This window comes from Pongo abelii, chromosome 15 (genome assembly GCF_028885655.2).
Source record: "Pongo abelii isolate AG06213 chromosome 15, NHGRI_mPonAbe1-v2.0_pri, whole genome shotgun sequence".
NCBI classification, from domain to species: Eukaryota; Metazoa; Chordata; class Mammalia; order Primates; family Hominidae; genus Pongo; species Pongo abelii.
The window spans coordinates 110,400,290-110,423,918 of NC_072000.2; the positions used below are offsets into that span (position 1 = coordinate 110,400,290).

General features: G+C 50.6%; 3 gene segments (V, D, J or C); all 3 read right to left on the reverse strand.

Annotated features, from left to right (window-relative positions):
* Positions 1–8,937, reverse strand: part of LOC100937468 (Ig alpha-1 chain C region-like) — a 189,317-nt gene extending 180,380 nt beyond the window's left edge. Inside the window, 1 exon segment of the C gene segment in view lies at positions 8,752–8,937.
* Positions 1–9,189, reverse strand: part of LOC134760151 (immunoglobulin heavy constant gamma 1-like) — a 102,419-nt gene extending 93,230 nt beyond the window's left edge. Inside the window, exon 1 of the C gene segment in view lies at positions 9,124–9,189.
* The window catches only part of LOC100938028 (immunoglobulin heavy constant mu-like), a 478,283-nt gene that overhangs the window by 1,169 nt on the left and 453,485 nt on the right, over positions 1–23,629 (reverse strand). The window contains 3 exon segments of the C gene segment in view: positions 96–431; positions 522–833; positions 9,736–9,796. Of these exon segments, the coding sequence occupies positions 96–431; positions 522–833; positions 9,736–9,796 (709 nt within the window).

The following is a 23,629-nucleotide window of genomic DNA, read 5'->3' on the forward strand; positions in this document are numbered from 1 at the left end:
CAGGGAGTAGATGGCTGCGTCTGGGGTGGCGAATGCCAGACCCGAGTGGACCCCTGTGTGTCGGTGGGTGCTGCCCTTGGGGACAGGTCACTCACTGGGGCTACACATGGAGGACGCATTCTTCTGGAAGGTCAGGCCCCTGTGATCCACGCGGCAGGTGAACATGCTCTGGCTGAGCCAGTCGCTCTCGTTGATGGTCAGTGTGCTGGTCACCTTGTAGGTCGTGGGCCCAGACTCTTTGGCCTCAGCCTGCACCTGGTCCGTGGTGATGCCAGACGCCACCTGCTTCCCCTCGCGCAGCCAGGACACCTGAATCTGCCGGGGGCTGAAACCCGTGGCCTGGCAGATGAGCTTGGACTTGCGGGGGCTGCCGAAGAAGCCGTCGCGGGGGGGGATGAAGATGCTCACTTTGGGAGGCAGCTCAGCAATCACTGCAGTGAGAGACGCGTGTCAGCCCAGTGCCTGCCACTCCCACCCCCTTCGGCTCCCTCTCTGCCCCGGTGGCTGGGCCCGGCCCTCACCTGGAAGAGGCACGTTCTTTTCTTTGTTGCCATTGGGGTGCTGGACTTTGCACACCACGTGTTCGTCTGTGCCCTGCATGACATCCTTGGAAGGCAGCAGCACCTGCGAGGTGGCCACGTACTTGCTCCCTGTCAGGACTGATGGGAAGCCCCGGGTGCTGCTGATGTCAGAGTTGTTCTTGTATTTCCAGGAGAAAGTGATGGAGTCGGGAAGGAAGTCCTGTGCGAGGCAGCCAACGGCCACGCTGCTCGTATCCGACAGGGAATTCTCACAGGAGACGAGGGGGAAAAGGGTTGGGGCGGATGCACTCCCTGAGGACCCGCAGGACAAAAGAGAAAGGGAGGGTGAGGAGCTGCCTCCTCATGCCCTGCCTGTCGGGGCTGAGTGGCGTTCTGAGTGCCCTCATTACTTGCATCCCGCTGTGGCTACCCCACCAAGGCCGAGCCTACCTGCAGGCCTCCAAAGCCCAGACTGTCATGGCTAACAGGGGTGGCGGGGCCGTGGTGAGGCCTCGGGTCTTTGTCCAGGGCTGCCGGGGCTGCAGGCTTCAGCCCGTCCTGCTGCAGGGCCCAGCACTGAATGTCTGGACAGACCTGGGGTCTCCTGGAGCAGGCTGAGCCATCCCTGCCACCATTCAGCTGGCTGCCCTGCTGTACTCTGAGGCCTGCCTGCCCCTGGCTCCCTGCTCAGAATGGCTGAGGGCTCAGGTTTGGGTGGACCAGGCCTGCTTTCCCCTGAGGCATCAGCACGTAGGTGCTGCACACACTCAGCTCCCAGCACATGCAGCTGGAGGGCCCAGGTTGCATACCTGAATGTGAAGCCTGGAGCCACACACCCCACAGGCAGCCAAAAGAGAGCTCGGTCCCTCCAGCCCAGCTTCTGCTGCCCCCGGTTCAGTCACACTCCAGCTACCCTGAAGTCTCCCCAGGCAGACAACCCAGGCCTGGGAGTGAGTATAGGGAGGGTGGGTGTGATGGGGAACGCAGTGTAGACTCAGCTGAGGCTATCCATCTATGTCCAACAAGATCATGAAGATTGGCCTAGTGCCATGTTCTCCAGTTCATCCCAGCCCAGGCCAGCTCAGTCCAGCCCAGCCCAGCCCAGGCCAGCTCAATCCAGCCCAGTCCACCCCAGCTCAGCAAAGCCAGGCTCAGCTCAGCCCAACTCAGATGAGCTCAGACCAGCTCAGCCCAGCCTAGCTGAGCTCAGACCACCTAAGACCATCTCAGCCTAGCCCAGCTAAGCCCAGTATAGCCCAGCCCAGCTAAGCCCAGTATAGCCCAGCCCAGCTAAGCATAGTTCTGCACAGCCCAGCTCAGCTCAGCCCAACCCAGCCCAGCTCGCTCAACCTTGCTCGGCTCAGCTTAGCCCAGCCCAGCCCAGCTCAATCCAGCCTGGCTCAGCCCAGCCCAGCCCAGCTTGGCTCAACCCAGCTTGGCTCAGTCCAGGTCAGCCTGGTTCAACTCAGCCCAGCCCAGCCCAGCCCAGCCCAGCTCAAACCAGCTCTGCTTAACCCAGCTCTGCTTAACTCAGCCCAGCTCAGCCCAGCTCAGCCCAGTTCAGTCCAGCTCATCCCAGCTCAGCCCAGCCCAGCCTAGCTTAGCTCAACCCAGCTCAGCTCAGCCCAGCTCAGCTCAGTTCAGCTCAGCCCTGCTCAGCACAGCACAGCACAGCACAGCAGAGCCCCGCCCAGCCCAGCTCAACCTAGCCTGGCTCAGCCCAGCCCAGCCCGGATCGGCTCAACCCAGCTCAGTTCAGCCCAGGTCAGCCCAGCTTAACTCAGCCCAGCCCAGCCCAGCCCAGCCCAGCTCAGCCCAGCTCTACTCAACCCAGCCCAGCTCAGCCCAGCCCAGCCCAACCCAGCCTGGCTCAGCCCAGCCCAGCCCAGCCCAGCTCAGCCTAGCCCAGCTCGGCTCAGCCCAGCTCGGCTCAACCCAGCTCAGCTCAGCCCAGCTCGGCTCAGCCCAGGTCAGCCTGGCTCAACTCAGCCCAGCCCAGCTCAACCCAGCCCAGTTCAGCCCAGTTCATCCCAGCTCATCCCAGCTCAGCTCAGCCCAGCCCAGCCCAGTTCGGCTCAGCTCAGCTGAGCCCAGCCCAGCCCAGTCTGGCTCAGCCCAGCCCGGCCCCACTCAGCCCAGCTCAGCCCAGCCCAGCTCAGCCCAACCCAGCCCAGCTCGCTCAACCTTGCTCGGCTCAGCTTAGCCCAGCCCAGCCCAGCTCAGCTCAGCCCAACCCAGCCCAGCTCGCTCAACCTTGCTCAGCTCAGCTTAGCCCAGCCCAGCCCAGCTCAATCCAGCCTGGCTCAGCCCAGCCCAGCCCAGCTTGGCTCAACCCAGCTTGGCTCAGCCCAGGTCAGCCTGGTTCAACTCAGCCCAGCCCAGCCCAGCTCAAACCAGCTCTGCTTAACCCAGCTCTGCTCAACTCAGCCCGGCTCAGCCCAGCTCAGCCCAGTTCAGTCCAGCTCAGCCCAGCTCAGCCCAGCCCAGCCCAGCCTAGCTTAGCTCAATCCAGCCCAGTTCAGCCCAGTTAATCCCAGCTCATCCCAGCTCAGCTCAGCCCAGCCCAGTTCGGCTCAGCTCAGCTGAGCCCAGCCCAGCCCAGTCTGGCTCAGCTCAGCCCAGCCCCACTCAGCCCAGCTCAGCTCAGCTCAGCTCAGCCCAGCCCAGCTCAGCCCAGCTTATCCCAGCCCAGCTCAGCCCAGCTCAGCTTAGCCCAGCTCAGTTCAGCCAGGCACAACCTGGCTCAGCCCAGCCCAGCCCAGCTCAGCACAGCCCAGTTCAGCTCAGCTCAGCTTAACTCAGCTCAGCTCAGCCCAACCCAGCCCAGGTCAGCTCAGCCCAGCCCAGCCCAGCCCAGCCCAGATCATCCCAGCTCAGCTCAGCTCAGCTCAGCTCGGCTCAGCTCAGCTCAACCTGGCCCAGCCTGGTCCAGGTCAGCCCAGCCCGGACCACCCAGCCCAGCTCAGCTCAGCCCAGCTCATCCTGGTTCAGCTCAGCTCAACCTGGCTCAGCCCAGGTCTGCTCAACCCAGCCCAAATCAGCTCAGCCCAGCCCAGCTCATCCCAGCTCAGCCCAGCACAGCTACTTCAGCTCAGCTCAGCTCAGCCTAGGTCAGCTCAGTTGAGGTCAGCTCAACTCAGCCCAATCCAGCCTGGCTCAGCCCAGCTCACCCTAGCTCAGCTTAGCTCAGCCCAACTCAACCCAGCCCAGCCCTGCCCACCCAGCTCTGCTCAGCCCAGCCCAGGTTAGCCCAGCCCAGCCTTGGCTTAGCTCTGCTCAGCTTGGCCCTGCTCGGCTCAGCCCGTTCAGCCCTGTTCAGCTCGGCTTAGCTCAGCCCAGCTCAGCCCAGCCCTGGTTAGCTCAGCCCAGCTAAGCTCAGCTCGGCTCAGCTCTGCTGAGCTCGGCCCAGCTTGGCTTAGCCCGATACAGCCTGCTCAGCCCAGTTCAGCTCGGCTCAGCCCAGCCCAGCCCAGCGTAGCTCAGCTCAGCTGAGCCCAGCCCAGGTTAGCTCAGCCCCAGCCCAGGTCAGCTCAGCCCCAGCCCAGGTCAGCTCAATTCAGCCCAATCCAGCCTGGCTCAGCCCAGCTCACCCTAGTTCAGCTTAGCTCAACCCAACTCAGCCCCGCCCAGCCCTGCCCAACCCAGTTCAGCTCAGCCCAGCCCAGGTTAGCCCATCCCAGCCTCGGCTTAGCTCTACTCAGCTCGGCCCTGCTCTGCTCAGTCCGTTCAGCCCAGTTCAGCTCGGCTCGGCTCAGCTCTGCTGAGCTTGGCCCAGCTTGGCTCAGCCCAACACAGCCTGCTCAGCCCAGTTCAGCTTGGTTCAGCCCAGCCCAGCCCAGCCTAGCTCAGCTCAGCTGAGCCCAGCCCAGGTTAGCTCAGCCCCACCCCAGGTTAGCTCAGCCCCAGTCCAGGTTAGCTCAGCCCAGCTCAGCCCTGCCCAGGTTAGCTCAGCCCAGCTAAGCTCAACTCGGCTCAGCTCGACCTAGCTTGGCTCAGCCCAGCACAGCACGCTCAACCCGGTTCAGCTCGGCTCAACCCGGTTCAGCTTGGCTCAGCCCAGCCCAGCCCAGCCTAGCTCAGCTCAGCCCAGCTCAGCCCCGCTCAGCCCAGCCCAGCCCAGCTCAGCTCAGCCCAGCCCAGCCCAGCTCAGCGCAGCCCAGCTCAGTTCAGCTCAGCTCAGCCTAGCCTTGCTCAGCACAACTCAGCCCAGCTCAGCTCAGCCCAGCCCTGCTCAGCCCAGCTCAGCCCAGCTCAGCCCAGCTCAGCATAGCCCAGCCCTGCCCAGCTCAGCCCAGCTTAGTGCAGCCAAGCCCAGCTCAGCTCAGCTCACCTAGTGCAACTTAGCCCAGCTCAGCTCAGCTCAACCCAGTTCAACTCAGCCCAGTTCAGCTCAGCTCAGCCCAGTTCAGCTTTGTTTAGTCTAGGTCAGCTTAGGTCAGTTTTGCCCATCTGAGTCCATTTCTGAAAGCTGGTTGGAGTTGTCATGGCCAGAAACAGTCAGCCCACCAGACCTGCTTGTCTCAGCTAAAGCCATCTCATTGCCGGGTTCCTGCACAGCCAGGCTGGCTTCCATCTTTTGTCTCCCTCTACTTGATACCCCAGTTTCCTGCAGTCCTGCCCCAGCGCCACCTGGGTTTTTGTTCCAAAGCAGTACCAATCATTACCACCCTCCACTACGTGGGTGGAATATTTCTTTCCTGCTTTAAAGTCATTAAAACATCTTGAGAATGAGACCAAGGATTTAGGAGCCTGTACTGTGATAAAAATGAGCAGGTCCCCCTGCTCTAGAAGCGGCAGCATAGCTTCTGTACCGAGAGGAGGGTATTGAGATGCTCAGAGCCTCCACCTTCCCGAAGCATCCCCTCCCTTCTGAGTCTGAAATAAACCCCTGCCTTTAAATTCCCTTTAGATAACAGTCACCATTGGAAACAACCAAGAAATGCATTTTATCTGAATTTGCCACTTAAAATTCTGCCATTTACCATAAATCGCTTTGGAAGGCATGGGCTACTTTCAAGGGTGCGATGATGACCTACAGTCAATGACTTAGACAAGGGCGATGCCAGTGGGCTTGGTATGTTCTTAAGCATCATTACCCATGCCATCCCCATTCAGAGGTTGTGGAGCAGCTCGTGCGACCTCTCCTTCAAATGGGCTTTAGGGAAAGTTAAATGGGAGTGACCCAGACAATGGTCACTCAAAAGACTCACATAAATGAGTCTCCTGCTCTTCATCAAGCAATTAAGTCCAATTCCCCTTCTAGTGGAAATAAGACATCAAATACAAAGTTTTAAGAGAAGCGAATGCAGCAGCGGCAGCTGCCTGTCTCTTACCATGTCAGGTGCCTGGTCACTGCGAGCCTTGCAAAGCTTTGGCATGGAATCGTTCCTCCAAGTCCATTAACAAGGGCTGGGGCCCGAGCAGCCAGTCAGCCTGGTGGCAGAAGCCACGCATCCCAGCTCTGGGTAGCCTGGGGAGACCCAAAGCCCAGGCCGGGCCTGGCAGCCACCCTCCCAGAGCCTCCGCTAGGCCAGTCCTGCTGACGCCAAATCGGTGATGCCGAACAGAACCTGTCCTTCTAAGGTGTCTCCACAGTCCTGTCTTCGGCACTATCTGACTGAGTTTTCTATTATGCCACCAACTAACATGCTTAACTGAAATAATTCAGGATAATGATGCACATTTTACCTAAAACTTATCCTAAAGTGAGTAGTTGAAAAGTGGTCTTGAAAAATACTAAAATGAAGGCCATTCTACCAGAATATCAAAGTGTTTCTCCTTAATCACAAGGAGAAAACGAGTTAACCTAAAAAGATTGTGAACATAGTCATTATAAAAATAATGCTCTGTGGTATTGAAAAAGTGTTTGAGATTAATTATCATATGAAGGGATAACAAGCTAATTTAAAAAACGTTTTGAATACAGTCATAAACTCTCCCTAAGACTGTTTAATTTCTTAAACATCTTACTTTAAAAATGAATGCAGTTTAGAAGTTGATATGCTGTTTGCACAAACTAGCAGTTGATAAGCTAAGATTGGAAACGAAATTCAGGTAGTTAAAAAAAGCCTTTTCAGTTTCGGTCAGCCTCGCCTTATTTTAGAAACGCAAATCGTCCAGGTGTTGTTTTGCTCAGTAGAGCACTTTCAGATCTGGGCCTGGGCAAAACCACCTCTTCACAACCAGAAGTGATAAATTTACCAATTGTGTTTTTTTGCTTCCTAAAATAGACTCTTGCGGTGACCTGCTTCCTGCCACCTGTTGTGGGTGCTGGAGACCCCCATGCAGCCATCTTGACTCTAATTCATCATCTGCTTCCAGCTTCGCTCAATTAATTAAAAAAAAAACTTGATTTATGATGGTCAAAACTCAGTCCTGCATCGGGGCTGACAGCACTGTGCTAGTATTTCTTAGCTGAACTTGCTTTGGCCTCAATTCCAGAGATATATCACTCATGGGTGTTAATCAAATGATAAGAATTTCAAATACTTGGACAGTTAAAAAAATTAATATACTTGAAAATCTCTCACATTTTTAAGTCATAATTTTCTTAACCATTTTTCTCAGAAGCCACTTCAAACATATCGTCTTTTAACATTTAGTAAGCACGCCTCCTAAGATGAACAATCCTTTTCTCTTGGAAACCAACTTCAAGGCACTGAGCTCCTGGAGCCTTCCTAAGCCCCTGTCAGGATGGCAGCCACCGTTTCTGGGCCACCCCTGCCCCCAGCCCTGCTCTCATCAAGACCAAAGCTACACGTCCCTCCTGGCTGGATTCACCCACTCTGACAGTTCTCTTTCCAGCCAATAAAGAATTTAAGATGCAGGTTGACACACAGCGCACCTCATAATTCTAAAGAAAATATTTCACAATTCGCTGTCTGTGCAGCGATCTTGCAGTCCTACAGACACCGCTCCTGAGACACATTCCTCAGCCATCACTAAGACCCCTGGTTTGTTCTGGCATCTCATCCAAATGTGGCTCCCCAAGCCCCCAGGCTCAGTTACTCCATCAGACGCACCCAACCTGAGTCCCATTTTCCAAAGGCATTGGAAAATCCACAGAGGCTCCCAGATCCCCAAGGCACGCCAGTGCCCGTCCCCTCCTGGCCAGTCCGCCCAGGTCCCCTCGGAACATGTCCCGAGGACAAACCTGCAAAGCTCAGAAAACCCCACAGGCAATAGCAGAAAACAAAGGCCCTAGAGTGGCCATTCTTACCTGAGGAGACGGTGACCATGGTCCCTTGGTCCCAGAAGTCCATACCGTAGTAATCACAATGGCAGAGTGTCCATCCTCACCCCACAAAAACCCAGCCACCCAGAGACCTTCTGTCTCCAGGCATCACATGGAAGCTGACTGTCCGTGGCCCTGTCCTGCCCTTCTCATGGAACCCTCTGCTGGCCTCCCACGTACCCCACATTCTGGCCTGACCCCTCAGAAGCCAGACCACTGTCAGCCTGGGAAGTCCAACTGCAAGCAGACGGCTGCTAAGTCACCCCCAGGAGTCCAAAAACCCTGGGGGGCACCCGTCCCAGAGAGCGGGTGCCTCGGAGCGGGACAGAGTCCCACCACGCTATCATCACGACAGCCCCTGAGAATGCTCCAGGTGAAGCGGAGAGAGGTCACCCCAGACCAGCCAAAGGAGCCCCCCAGCTGCCGACATCTGTGGCCAGACTTGGGGAGGACAGGCTGGGTTCCCATTGGAAGGGTCCCTCTCCCCGGCTTTCTTTCCTGACCTCCAAAATGCCTCCAAGACTCTGACCCTGAGACCCCGGCAAGCCGAGTCTCCCTAAGTGGACTCAGAGAGGGGTTGGTGAGGACTCACCTGGGGAGACGGTGACCAGGGTTCCCTGGCCCCAGGGGTCGAACCGGTTGTCACATTGTGACAACAATGCCAGGACCCCGGGCAAGAACTGGCACCCCGCTAAGTCCCTGTGACTCTCTCAGACTGAGCCTGGGGAGAGCCCGGGGGTTGCTGGGCATGGGACCCCAGAGGCCCAGGGTGGCCCTGACCACAGAGAGACCCGTGCTGCTGGGCTCAGGAGGAGGGAGTGTCTGGAGCCCTTGCCCCTCGTCTGTGTGGCCGCTGTTGCCTCAGGGTGTCGTCCTGAGCCCCCCGAGGCTGTTCTGGGGCTTTCTTGGCAGGAGACCCAGACACTCTTATTTCCCCCCCAAAAATGCAGCAAAACCCTTCAGAGTTAAAGCAGGAGAGAGGTTGTGAGGACTCACCTGAGGAGACGGTGAGCAGGGTTCCCTGGCCCCAGTACTGAAAGTAGTCACATTGTGGGAGGCCCCGTTAAGGGGTGCACAAAAACCTGACTCTCCGACTGTCCCGGGCCGGCCGTGGCAGCCAGCCCCATGTCCCAAGGTCATTCTGTCCCCAGCGCAAGCATGACTCTGCCCACCCTTTGCCCCAGGAGCAGAGTCCCAGTTCCCAAAGAAAGGCCTTCTGCTGAACGTGGTCCCAAACAGCCCCAGAAGGAGCCCCGGAGGGCCCCACATGGCCCAGCGCAGACCAAGGAGCCCCCAGACATTATGTCCCAGCTCCAGGACAGAGGACACTGGGCCCAGAGAAAGGAGGCAGAAAGAAAGCCATCTTACCTGAAGAGACAGTGACCACGACCCCTAGGCCCCAGATATCAAAAGCATCACACAGGGACACAGTCCCTGTTCCTGCCCAGACACAAACCCGTGCCCGTGCAGGACACTCAAATGGGTCACATGGCCCAAGCACAGAGCAGAGGCAGCCGGTGTCCCTGTCCCCAGCCACACAGACCCCTAGGCTGAGACCCAGGCAGGGAGCGGTGAAGTTCCCAGGGAGACGGTGGCCGGGCTGCCCTGGACCCAGTGCTCCAAGTACTTGTAGCCACACTAAAGTGCGGGCCTGGTCCCTAGCACATGAACAGCCAGCGCCCAGCCCCGGCCCTGGCTCTGCCCACAAGTTCTCCTTCCCGTCCCTGCCCTCAGCCTGCTTGCCACCTGTGGAGGGTCCCTGACGGGGCTGAAGCCCAGCGGGGTCCCTGCCTGTCCTTGGGGGCTCCAGCTGGCCCCAGGGCTAAGTGACAGCAGGGCTCTGGCGTGCAGCCCATGGCGGAGACCCCAGGGATGGCAGCTGGTGTGGCCTCAGGCCAGACCCAGACCGGCTGCAGACCCCAGAGACCTGGCCTGGTGCCTGGACAGAGAAGACTGGGAAGGGGCTGCAGTGGGACTCACCTGAGGAGACGGTGACCAGGGTGCCACGGCCCCAGAGATCGAAGTACCAGTAGCACAGCCTCTGCCCTCCTGCTTCTCCCACACAAAAACACACCATCCGCCCTCCTGCCGACCTCCTTTGCTGAGCACCTGTCCCCAAGTCTGAGGCCAAAGCCCTTGCCTGGCCCAGTACACCTGGCTCCCCACTATCCCCAGACAGCAGACTCACCTGAGGAGACGGTGACCAGGATGCCCTGGCCCCAGTGCTTGAAGTATTCGGCCACGGTGAGTCAGCCCTGAGCCAGGGGCTGCAGAAACCCACAGCCGGGGTCCCCGGGGAGCATGGTTTTTGTAGAGCTGCCAATCACTCTGTCCCCAGTTAGCACGGTGGTTCCCAGCTCAGCCAAAACCCTGTGGCTGGTAGGGGGCCTGCGGGGCCGGGGGCTGGTCTGGCTGCGGTCTCCAGGGCGGGTCAGGTCCAGGGGCCCCCAGCACCTTTGCCAGTGCTCTCCCTTCTGCTGTTAGCCCCAAAACATGCGGGAGACCCCAGCCCTCAACCCTGCCAGTCACTCTGGAGTCTCGTGCCAATGATTTGCTGCTGTTAAGAATCACTGGAGTGCTGAAGACTGCCAAGTGTGTTTTTCCTTTTCTTTTGTAAATTAGAGCAGATCTGAAGCTGGGTCTGTCACGCCACCTCTCATCCGCTTGCTTTCTGAGTTGTTTTCCCAGCAGCAGAGAGGCCCGGGTGGCGGTGGCTGGGAGAGCCTCCTCGCCTGGAGGGCCACGGTCCCCGCCAGGGCTCCTTGCTGGCCCGCAGGGGCAGGGAGCCTTTCCTGCTCTGATCCTGTCTGTGGGGCCCTGTGGGGGTTGCCTGGTTGGTTCCACCTGTTCACCGTCGTTCCACTGAACGGGAGGCCTCAGCGGGTGGCGCTGGGCCTCACTCACCACGGCGCCCTGGCGTGGGCTCCCTGTGTGTCCATGAGTGCTGGGTCCCTTCTCTGCGCCTCAGCTGGTCCTCAGTGAGGTCTCAGCTCTTCCCATGGTGGGTGCCAGGGAAGGTGCAAGGTGGTCTAAGGAGAGCCCCTCCCCAGGCCTGCACTGGCTGCCTTCCGCTGAGTCTGGGTGAGGGGCTTTGCACGCACCACTGGCAAGACTTGGGCTGGGTGGGGCCCTCAGGGAGGCCGAGGCCACGGCCAGGTGTGAGCATGGGGGTGTGCCTGGTGAGGACCTCTGCTGGGGGTGAACTGACGGGCACAGGTTGTCTGGGGGCAGGGGAGGTGCCCCTGCAGGCTTGCTGGGGAGGGTCTATGTCGGGGCACAGGTCCAGGGAGAGGAACAGGCAAGGCAAAGGCTGGGAGGCTGGGACCTGTCATTGGAGGATGCAGATGGTTTGCTGAGGCTGGGTGGAAAGGGGGCCTGAGTGCCTTGAAGGGGCTGAAGGGTGCTGGGGGCTTGCTTAGGTGCTGCCCAAGAAGGCTCCCTCAGGCACCGTGCGGACAGGGATGAGGGGTCTGGCAGGGAAGCCTGGATGTGGGGAGAGAGTTGGGTGGGGCACCTGTAGGGGTGTGGACAGAATGGCGGCGGTTTGTGGGGTTTCCTACAGGGTTCCAGGCAGGACGGGGGACCCTGAGGTGCTCTCTGGGACAGTGGATCTCTCTAGACATGGTTGAACAGTTGCCAGCATGGGGACGGAGTCTTAGGCTGGGAATGGTGAGAGAACCCACCTCCAGCCATGAGGAGCTGAGAACCCATTTGTTTAGGGGTGGTTGGGCCCTGATGGCTGGGGAGGCACCTGTGAGGGGGTGAGGTGGGGGAGTGAGGAGGAGGGTGGCCTGGCACTGGGGGAGTGGCCGAGAACCCATTTGTTTAGGGGTGGTTGGGCCCTGATGGCCGGGGAGGGTCCTGTGAGGGGGTGAGGAGGAGGGTGCTCTGGCGCTGGGTGAGTGGCTCTCTGGCCTGAGGACTGCTGGCCCTGGGGGGTGCAGGCAGGGTCAAGGGTCAAGGGTCAAGGGTCAAGGGAGCAGGCTGAGGGTGGGCTTTGCCTCATGCCGCCATGCCTGGGCCTCTGGATCCCTGGGCTGGGGGAGGGAGGGCCTGGCCTTCCCTCTCCTCCTGCATTGGGGTCCTGCTGTCTGAGGAAGCAGTGGGGTTCTGAGCTGCCCTTTGAGACTCACTGGGGGGCTCACAGTTCGTGGTAGAACTCCTTGAGCCCCCAGCCCTTTCCCAAGGCTCTTCCTCTGATGGTCTCAGCTCTGGGGCCTCCTGTGTCCTTTGCAGGGGTGAGGGGTGGAGTTTCCAGGTCCCTCCAGAAGCACCGGCTCCACCCCTTGCCTGCGTCCAGCTCCTCCTTGGCCCTGCCTTTTCACACACTTCAGAGGCCCGTTCAGCTCTAGCAGACCCGCAGGCCCACGAGGCCCTTGTACATGGTCCCTGTGTGAAGAGCTGTGGAGGGGCTAGAGACCCCCATGCCCGTGGCTTTGCAGGTGCCTGGGCCCAGCTCCTTCCACAGCATCCTGTGGCTGGGTCCTGGAAGCACACCCTCTGCCCCCACCTGCCACAAGCACACACCAGGGAAAGCACACGACTGTCACAGGCGTGGCGGCTGGATCCTGCAATGAGTGGCCAGGACAGGGCCCACAGGCCAGGTCGAGTTGGCCCCCCAGCCTCTCCTCACAGCTGGCATCTCCTGGGGTACCTGATCCCCCTCAGGGTCACTTAGCCTGGATGGTACCTCTTGGCCTGGCTGCCCTGAGCAGGGCTGGGAGCTGAGCTGAGAGCTGCAGCCCCGAGGGCAGTGGAGAGGGCGCTCCACTCACGTGGTGCACGCACTGTTTAGGACGTGGCCTTTAGATCCCGCTCTGCTCACGTGGCCCATGCACTGTTTAGGATGCAGCCTTTAGATCCTGCTCTGCTCACGTGGCCCACGCATTGTTCAGGACATGGCCTTTCGATCCCGCTGAAGACAGTCCTTGAGCAGGAGCAGCTCCCCAACTGAGACAGGGCCCTGGACGTCCAAGCTAGAGGGAAAGGCCCGGGGTCAGCAACAAGGGAGGGTCTGGGCCCAGAAGCAGGGGGGCAACACCTACGCCGGGCACTGAGCCTCTGGACTGTGCTGTCCTGGAGAAGGAGAAGCCAGAGGCGACCATTGGCAGGGTTGGCAGGCCTCACCGGAGGACAGGGCACTGCAGCAGGTCTCCACGCCTTCCAGGCCTATGGTGCAGCTTGGTGAGCTGGCCAGGTTCCAGGTTGGCGAGGGGCTGGCTCTGGGCTGGCTCTGTGGTTGGCCAGATGGCTAGAACACAGGGGTATCACTGTGAGGAATGACACTGTCTGTCACTCCCAGGCTAGGGAGAATGCGTTGTTTCCCTCATACCCGAGGCTCCACTCCTGATGGTCTCTGCTGTTGGAGATGTGATTTCCACGCTTCCACTGCTGCTCCTGCCAGCCTGGGGGGAAGGCCCTTCTGGGCAAAGACACAGCAGAGAGTCTTGCTGCTTCATTTCCCAGGTCAGAAGCAACGCAGGAGCACACTGCTGCTGCAGCTGATAATCGGCAGAGTTTCCCTCCACTAACACCCAATTCCTTCCCTAAGAGGACTGGGAGAGTGAGGAGAAGGTCTGAGGAGAATCATCTTCCCTAGCATGGAGCTTGGCATCTTGTCCCAGAGGAAACAGTGGAATTTGCTTGGGGTGAATTTTGCCCAAGTTTTTTCAGCTTTTACCATTTTATGTGTAATACTCATATGCTATATAGAGTTGGGTTTTATCTTGGGGTCCAATTTGAAAGTCTCTTCCTTTTAATAGGCAAGTTAAGACCATTCATGTTTGTTGTTTTCATAGATCTGTTTGTCTTCAATCCTATCTTAGTAGTTTATGTTTTCAATTTTTATACTTCCAAAAGTTTTCCATCTTAAGTTTTCTTGTTCTTTGCTATCTTCTATGTGTAGTGGCTACCTTTATCACTTTCCAAAATATTCTTTGTTCTTCTTTGGACAATGTATTTTAGTTCTTTACTATATACGAGTATGAAATTACCTGGTTTCCTCTTCCTTTTCCCCTCCATCTCTGGCATCATATGATTGTAGTCAGTAATATTATTTTCTTAGAATTTGTTTGTACTGTCTAATATGCCCAGTTTGGTTTTACTGATGTCCTTTGGCTGAGAGTTATTTGGAGTGAGGCAGTAATTCAGAAGTGCTCTCTATCTCATATTCTGTGTTTTGATCATTGTAAAATGTCCAGTTTGTCAGGCAGACACCATTTCACCTCTGTTGAGGCCACACTGTCCCCCACAGTCATTTCTGTCTTAGTCTTGCAGTTAAGGACACTTAATATTTACTTTTGGTTCTTGGCCCTGGGTTCTCCAAGCACCTTTTGATGGCTGGCGGTCTTCCTCTAGTAGTTTCATCATGAGATTATGGATTATAGAATGTTTGGAAACTCCTTTTCAGCAGCCTTTGTTCTTCAAGAATAGTTGGCTGTATATAGACTCTGGACTAGCCACCACTTTTTTCCCCCTTAAGGACCCTACAGGTGTTGTCCTACCATTTGCTGATCTTGAATGTGGCTGGTGAGAAATCTGGGACTGGTCATCATCCCCCTTATAGATGATTGTGTGTTTTTTTCTGGAATTAGAATTTTTTCGAATTTGTGCCCAAATTAGTTCTTTCTAAAATTAATTACCAAAAGTAATAGAACAGAAAGCATACTTAAATCTATAATTTCAAAAACTTTATCCTGAAATAAAACAAGATTGCCCACGTATTGGTAGGGTGTACTGAGAGCCAGAGAAAATTGGCTCAGAATGGTGGCTCCTGAGATGTCTACCAGCAAATGCACTGGACTCCATTCTCTCTTAGGGACTCAGATTATGTGGATGTCATCTCTTCTTTGCCTGTCTTCCATATCTGTCACCTCTTTTTATATATTTTATTTCACAGAATGTTTATGGGTACATAGAAGATGTATATATTTATGGGGTACATAGAAGATGTATATATTTATGGGGTACATAGAAGATGTATATATTTATGGGGTACATAGAAGATGTATATATTTATGGGGTACATAGAAGATGTATATATGGGGTACATAGAAGATGTATATATTTATGGGGTACATAGAAGATGTATATATTTATGGGTACATAGAAGATGTATATATTTGTGGGGTACATAGAAGATGTATATATTTATGGGGTACATTGGATGTTTTGATCTAGGCATGCAATGTGAAATAATCACATCAGGGACAATGGGGTATCCATCCCCTTAAGCATTATCCTTTGTGTAACAAACAATCCAATTATACACCTTTCGTTATTAAAAATCTACAACTAAATTATTGACTATAGCCACCTTGTTGTGCTATCAAATAGTAAGTCTTATTCATTCTTTCTATTTTTTTGTACCCATTAACCATTCCCACCTTTCCCTATCTCCCTACTACTGTTCTCAGCGTCTGGTAACCATCCTTTTACTCTTTATGAACATGGGTGCAATTGTTTTGATTTTTAGATCTCATTAATAAGTAAGAACATTGTAATGTTTGTCTTTCTGTGCCTGGCTTATTTCACTTAACAGAATGATCTCCAGTTCCATCCATGTTGTTGCAGATGACTCAATCTCATTCCTTTTTATTATTGAATAATACTCCATTGTGTATATGCACCACATTTTCTTTATACATTCAACTGCTGATGGACACTTAGGTTGCTTCCAAATCTTGGCTGTTGTGAACAGGGCTGCAATAAACATGGGAGTGCAGATACCTCTTCATACACTGACTTCCTTTCTTTTGTGGTATATACCCAGCAGTAGGATTGCTGGATCCTGTGGTAGCTCTCTTTCAGTTTTTTGAGGAGCTTTCATGCTGCTCTCCACAGTGGTTGTACTAATTTACAATCCTACCAAGAGTGTATGAGGGCTCCCTTTTCCCCACATCCTTGCCAGCATTTGTCATTGCCTGTCTTCTGGATATCAGCCATTTTAACTGGGGTGAGATGATAGCACATTTTAGTTTTGGTTTTGACTGTGTTTAGTTTTGATTGTGTTTCTCTGATAATCCATGATGTTGAGCACCTTTCCGTGTCGGTTTGCCATCTGTATGTCTTATTTTAAGAAATGTCTATTCTAACATTTTTCCCATTTTTAAATGAGATTATTAGATTTTTTTTCTATAACACTGTTTGAGCTCCTTATATATTCTGTATATATTCTGGTTTTTAATCCCTTGCCAGATGGGTATTTTTCAAATATTTTCTCCCATTCTGTGGGTTGTCTCTTCATTTTGTTGATTGTTTCCTTTACTGTGCAGAAGCTTTTCAACTTGATGTGATCCCATTTGTCCATTTTTGCTTTGGTTGTCTGTGCTTGTGGGATATTACTCAAGAAATCTTTGCCTGGACTGATGTCTTGGAGAGTTTCCGCCAAGGTTGTCTTGCAGTGGTTTCGTAGTATGAGGTCTTAGATTTAAGTCCTTAAACCATTTTGGTTTGACTTTTGTATATAGTGAGAGAGAGAGGGGTCTAGTTTCACTGTTATGTATACGGATATCCAGTTTTCCCCACACTATTTATTGAAGAGATGTCATTATCTATTCCCCAGAGTATGTTCTTGGCAACTTTGTCAAAAATGAATTTGCTGTAGGTGTGTGGATTTGTTTCTGGGTTTTTAAATTTTATTCTGTTCGTCTCTGTGTCTGTTTTTATGCCAGTACCACACTGTTTTGGTTACTATCTATAGCTCTGTAGTACAATTTGAAGACAGGCAATGTCATTCCTACAGTTTTGTTCTTTTTGCTTGGGAGAGCTTTGGCTATTCTGGGTCTTTGTGGTGCCACGTAAATTTTAGGATTTTTTTTTCTATTTCTGTGAATGATGTCATTGGTATTTTGATAGGGATTGCATCGAATCTGTAGATTGCTTTGGATAGTATGGACATTGTAACAACACTGATTCTTCTAATCCATGAACATGCAATAGCTTTCCATTTTTTGGTGTACTCTTCAATTTCTTTCATCAGTGTTTTATAGTTTTCATTATAGAAATCTTTCACCTCTTTGGTTAATTCCTAGATGTTTATTTGTGGTTATTGTAAATAGGGTTACTTTTTAATTTCTTTTTCACATTGGTCATTGTTGGCATATAGAAATGCTACTGATTTTTGTATGTTGATTTTGTACCCTGCAGCTTTACTGAATTTGTTTATCAGTTCTTTTTTTTTCTTTTTCCTTTACTTATTTATTTATTATTATTATACTTTAGGTTTTAGGGTACATGTGTGCAATGTGCAGATTAGTTACGTATGTATACATGTGCCATGCTGGTGCGCTGCACCCACTAACTCGTCATCTAGCATTAGGTATATCTCCCAATGCTATCCCTCCCCCTCCCCCTACCCCGCAACAGTCCCCAGAGTGTGATGTTCCCCTTCCTGTGTCCATGTGTTCTCATTGTTCAATTCCCACCTGTGAGTGAGAATATGTGAATGTTTGGTTTTTTGTTCTTGCGATAGTTTACTGAGAATGATGATTTCCAGTTTCATCCATGTCCCTACAAAGGACATGAACTCATCATTTTTTATGGCTGCATAGTATTCCATGGTGTATATGTGCCACATTTTCTTAATCCAGTCTATCATTGTTGGACATTTGGGTTGGTTCCAAGTCTTTGCTATTGTGAATAATGCCGCAATACACATATGTGTGCATGTGTCTTTATAGCAGCATGATTTATAGTCCTTTGGGTATATACCCAGTAATGGGATGGCTGGGTCAAATGGTATTTCTAGTTCTAGATCCCTGAGGAATCGCCACACTGACTTCCACAATGGTTGAACTAGTTTACAGTCCCACCAACAGTGTAAAAGTGTTCCTATTTCTCCACATCCTCTCCAGCACCTGTTGTTTCCTGACTTTTTAATGATTGCCATTCTAACTGGTGTGAGATGGTATCTCATTGTGGTTTTGATATGCATTTCTCTGATGGCCAGTGATGGTGAGCATTTTTTCATGTGTTTTTTGGCTGCATAAATGTCTTATTTTGAGAAGTGTCTATTCATGTCCTTCACCCACTTTTTGATGGGGTGGTTTGTTTTTTTCTTGTAAATTTGTTTGAGTTCATTGTAGATTCTGGATATTAGCCCTTTGTCAGATGAGTAGGTTGTGAAAAATTTCTCCCATTTTGTAGGTTGCCTGTTCACTCTGATGGTAGTTTCTTTCACTGTGCAGAAGCTCTTTAGTTTAATTAGATCCCATTTGTCAATTTTTGCTTTTGTTGCCATTGCTTTTGGTGTTTTAGACATGAAGTCCTTGCCCATGCCTATGTCCTGAATGGTATTGCCTAGGTTTTCTTCTAGGGTTTTTATGGCTTTAGGTCTAATGTTTAAGTCTTTAATCCATCTTGAATTGATTTTTGTATACGGTGTAAGGAAGGGATCCAGTTTCAGCTTTCTGCATATGGCTAGGCAGTTTTCCCAGCACCATTTATTAAATAGGTAATCCTTTCCCCATTTCTTGTTTTTGTCAGGTTTGTCAAAGATCAGATAGTTGTAGGTATGCGGCATTATTTCTGAGGGCTCTGTTCTGTTCCATTGATCTATATCTCTGTTTTGGTACCAGTACCATGCTGTTTTGGTTACTGTAGCCTTGTAGTATAGTGTGAAGTCAGGTAGTGTGATGCCTCCAGTTTTGTTCTTTTGGCTTAGGATTGACTTGGCGATGTGGGCTCTTTTTTGGTTTCATGTGAACTTTAAAGTAGTTTTTTCCAATTCTGTGAAGAAAGTCATTGGTAGCTTGATGGGGATGGCATTGAATCTATAAATTACCTTGGGCAGTATGGCCATGTTCACGATATTGATTCTTCCTACCCATGAGCATGGAATGTTCTTCCATTTGTTTGTATCCTCTTTGATTTCATTGAGCAGTGATTTGTAGTTCTCCTTGAAGAGGTCCTTCACATCCCTTGTAAGTTGGATTCCTAGGTATTTTTTTCTCTTTGAAGCAATTGTGAATGGGAGTTCACTCATGATTTGGCTCCCTGTTTGTCTGTTGTTGGTGTATAAGAATGCTTGTGATTTTTGTACATTGATTTTGTATCCTGAGACTTTGCTGAAGTTGCTTATCAGCTTAAGGAGATTTTGGGCTGAGACAATGGGGTTTTCTAGATATACAATCATGTCGTCTGCAAACAAGGACAATTTGACTTCCTCTTTTCCTAATTGAATACCTTTTATTTCCTTCTCCTGCCTAATTGCCCTGGCCAGAACTTCCAACACTATGTTGAATAGGAGTGGTGAGAGAGGGCATCCCTGTCTTGTGCCAGTTTTCAAAGGGTATGCTTGTAGTTTTTGCCCATTCAGTATGATATTGGCTGTGGGTTTGTCATAGATAGCTCTTATTATTTTGAGATACATCCCAACAATACCTAATTTATTGAGAGTTTTTAGCATGAAGCATTGTTGAATTTTATCAAAGGCCTTTTCTGCATCTATTGAGATAATCATGTAGTTTTTGTCTTTGGTTCTGTTTATATGCTGGATTACATTTATTGATTTGTGTATATTGAACCAGCCTTGCATCCCAGGGATGAAGCCCACTTGATCATGGTGGATAAGCTTTTTGATGTGCTGCTGGATTGGGTTTGCCAGTATTTTATTGAGGATTTTTGCATCAATGTTCATCAAGGATATTGGTGTAAAATTCTCTTTTTTTGTTGTGTCTCTGCCAGGCTTTGGTATCAGGATGATGCTGGCCTCATAAAATGAGTTAGGGAGGATTCCCTCTTTTTCTATTGATTGGAATAGTTTCAGAAGGAATGGTACCAGTTTCTCCTTGTACCTCTGGTGGAATTCGGCTGTGAATCCATCTGATCCTGGACTCTTTTTGGTTGGTAAGCTATTGATTATTGCCACAATTTCAGCTCCTGTTATTGGTCTATTCAGAGATTCAACTTCTTCCTGGTTTAGTCTTGGGAGAGTGTATGTGTCCAGGAATTTATCCATTTCTTCTAGATTTTCTAGTTTATTTGCATAGAGGTGTTTGTAGTATTCTCTGATGGTAGTTTGTATTTCTGTGGGATCGGTGGTGATATCCCCTTTATCATTTTTTATTGCATCTATTTCATTCTTCTCTCTTTTTTTCTTTATTAGTCTTGCTAGCGGTCTATCAATTTTGTTGATCCTTTCAAAAAACCAGCTCCTGGATTCATTTATTTTTTGAAGGGTTTTTTGTGTCTCTATTTCCTTCAGTTCTGCTCTGATTTTAGTTATTTCTTGCCTTCTGCTAGCTTTTGAATGTGTTTGCTCTTGCTTTTCTAGTTCTTTTAATTGTGATGTTAGGGTGTCAATTTTGGATCTTTCCTGCTTTCTCTTGTGGGCATTTAGTGCTATAAATTTCCCCCTACACACTGTTTTGAATGCATCCCAGAGCTTCTGGTATGTTGTGTCTTTGTTCTCATTGGTTTCAAACAACATCTTTATTTCTGCCTTCATTTGGTTATATACCCAGTAGTCATTCAGGAGCAGGTTGTTCAGTTTCCATGTAGTTGAGCAGTTTTGAGTGAGATTCTTAATCCTGAGTTCTAGCTTGATTGCACTGTGATCTGAGAGATAGTTTGTTATAATTTCTGTTCTTTTGCATTTGCTGAGGAGAGCTTTACTTCCAACTATGTGGTCAATTTTGGAATAGGTGTGGTGTGGTGCTGAAAAAAATGTATATTCTGTTGATTTGGGGTGGAGAGTTCTGTAGATGTCTATTAGGTCCACTTGGTGCAGAGCTGAGTTCAATTCCTGGGTATCCTTGTTGACTTTCTGTCTCGTTGATCTGTCTAATGTTGACAGTGGGGTGTTAAAGTCTCCCATTATTAATGTGTGGGAGTCTAAGTCTCTTTGTAGGTCTCTAAGGACTTGCTTTATGAATCTGGGTGCTCCTTTATTGGGTGCATATGTATTTAGGATAGTTAGCTCTTCTTGTTGAATTGATCCCTTTACCATTATGTAATGGCCTTCTTTGTCTCTTTTGATCTTTGTTGGTTTAAAGTCTGTTTTATCAGAGACTAGTATTGCAACCCCTGCCTTTTTTTGCTTTCCATTTGCTTGGTAGATCTTCCTCCATCCTTTTATTTTGAGCCTATATGTGTCTCTGCACGTGAGATGGGTTTCCTGAATACGGCACACTGATGGGTCTTGACTCTTTATCCAATTTGCCAATTTGTGTCTTTTAATTGGAGCATTTAGTCCATTTACATTTAAAGTTAATATTGTTATGTGTGAATTTGATCCTGTCATTATGATGTTAGCTGGTTATTTTGCTCGTTGGTTGATGCAGTCTCTTCCTAGTCTCGATGGTCTTTACATTTTGGCATGATTTTGCAGCGGCTGGTACCGGTTGTTCCTTTCCATGTTTAGCGCTTCCTTCAGGAGCTCTTTTAGGGCAGGCCTGGTGGTGACAAAATGTCTCAGCATTTGCTTGTCTGTAAAGTATTTTATTTCTCCTTCACTTATGAAGCTTAGTTTGGCTGGATATGAAATTCTGGGTTGAAAATTCTTTTCTTTAGGAATGTTGAATATTGGCCCCCACTCTCTTCTGGCTTGTAGAGTTTCTGCCGAGAAATCTGCTGTTAGTCTGATGTGCTTCCCTTTGAGGGTAACCCGACCTTTCTCTCTGGCTGCCCTTAACATTTTTTCCTTCATTTCAACTTTGGTGAATCTGACAATTATGTGTCTTGGAGTTGCTCTTCTCGAGGAGTATCTTTGTGGCATTCTCTGTATTTCCTGAATCTGAATGTTGGCCTGCCTTGCTAGATTGGGGAAGTTCTCCTGGATAATATCCTGCAGAGTGTTTTCCAACTTGGTTCCATTCTCCCCGTCACTTTTAGGTACACCAATCAGACGTAGATTTGGTCTTTTCACATAGTCCCATATTTCTTGGAGGCTTTGCTCATTTCTTTTTATTCTTTTTTCTCTAAACTTACCTTCTTGCTTCATTTCATTCATTTCATCTTCCATCCCTGATACCCTTTCTTCCAGTTGATTGCATCGGCTCCTGAGGCTTCTGCACTCTTCACGTAGTTCTCGAGCCTTGGCTTTCAGCTCCATCAGCTCCTTTAAGCACTTCTCTGTATTGGTTATTCTAGTTATACATTCTTCTAAATTTTTTTTCAAAGTTTTCAACTTCTTTGCCTTTGGTTTAAATATCCTCCTCTAGCTCGGAGTAATTTGATCATCTGAAGCCTTCTTCTCTCAGCTTGTCAAAGTCATTCTCCGTCCAGCTTTGTTCCTGGATGGAGCTGGTTCTCACCAGCTTTGTTGCTGGTGAGGAACTGCGTTCCTTTGGAGGAGGACAGGTGCTCTGCTTTTTAGAGTTTCCAGTTTTTCTGCTCTGTTTTTTCCCCATCTTTGTGGTTTTATCTACTTTTGGTCTTTGATGATGGTGATGTACAGATCGGTTTTGGTGTGGATGTCCTTTCTGTTTGTTAGTTTTCCTTCTAACAGACAGGACCCTCAGCTGCAGGTCTGTTGGAGTACCCAGCCATGTGAGGTGTCAGTCTGCCCCTGCTGGGGTGTGCCTCCCAGTTAGGCTGCTCGGGGGTCGGGGGTCAGGGGTCAGGGACCCACTTGAGGAGGCAGTCTGCTCGTTCTCAGATCTCCAGCTGCGTGCTGGGAGAACCACTGCTCTCTTCAAAGCTGTCAGACAGGGACATTTAAGTCTGCAGAGGTTACTGCTGTCTTTTTGTTTGTCTGTGCCCTGCCCCCAGAGGTGGAGCCTACAGAGGCAGGCAGGCCTCCTTGAGCTGTGGTGGGCTCCACCCAGTTTGAGCTTCCTGGCTGCTTTGTTTACCTAAGCAAGCCTGGGCAATGGCGGGCGCCCCTCCCCCAGCCTCACTGCCGCCTTGCAGTTTGATCTCAGACTGCTGTGCTAGCAATCAGTGAGACTCCGTGGGCATAGGACCCTCTGAGCCAGGTGTGGGATATAATCTCCTGGTGCGCCATTTTTTTAAGCCTGTTGGAAAAGCGCAGTATTCGAGTGGGAGTGACCCGATTTTCCAGGTGCCGTCTGTCACCCCTTTCTTTGACTAGGAAAGGGAACTCCCTGACCCCTTGCACTTCCCGAGTGAGGCAATGCCTCACCCTTCTTCGGCTCACGCATGGTGCATGCACCCACTGACCTGTGCCCACTGTCTGGCACTCCTTAGTGAGATGAACCCGGTACCTCAGATGGAAATGCAGAAATCACCCGTCTTCTGAGTCGCTCACACTGGGAGCTGTAGACCAGAGCTGTTCCTATTCGGCCATCTTGGCTCCTCCCCCATGTTTATCAGTTCTAATAACTTTTTTTGGTGGAGTCTTTAGTTAGCTCTAAACAGAAGATCATAACATATGCAAATGAGGATAATTTGACTTATTCCTTTCCAATTTTGATGCCTTTTATATCATTCTCTTTTCTGATCGCTCCAGCTAGGACTTCCAGTACTATGTTGAATAACAGTGGTGAAAGTGGGCATCTTTGTCATGTTCCAGATCGTAGAGGAAAGGCTCTCAGTTTTTCCTCTTTTAGTATCATACTGTGGGACTGTCATATATGGCTTTATTATGTTGAGGTAAGTTTCTTCTATACCTAGTATAGAAGAGAATTTTTATTATGAAGGAATGTTGAATTTTACCAAATGCTTTTTCAGCATAAATTAAAATGATCAAATGGTTTTTGTTGTTCATTCTGTTGATATAATGTATCACATTGATTGATTTGCATATGTTGAACCATCCTTGCATCCCAAGTTAGATAAATTCCACTTGTTCATGATGAGTGATCTTTCTAATGTGTAGTTGAATTTGGTTTGCTAGTATTTTGTTGAGGATTTTTGTGTCAATATTCATCAGACATATTGGCCTGTAGTTTTCTTTTTTTGATGTGTCTTT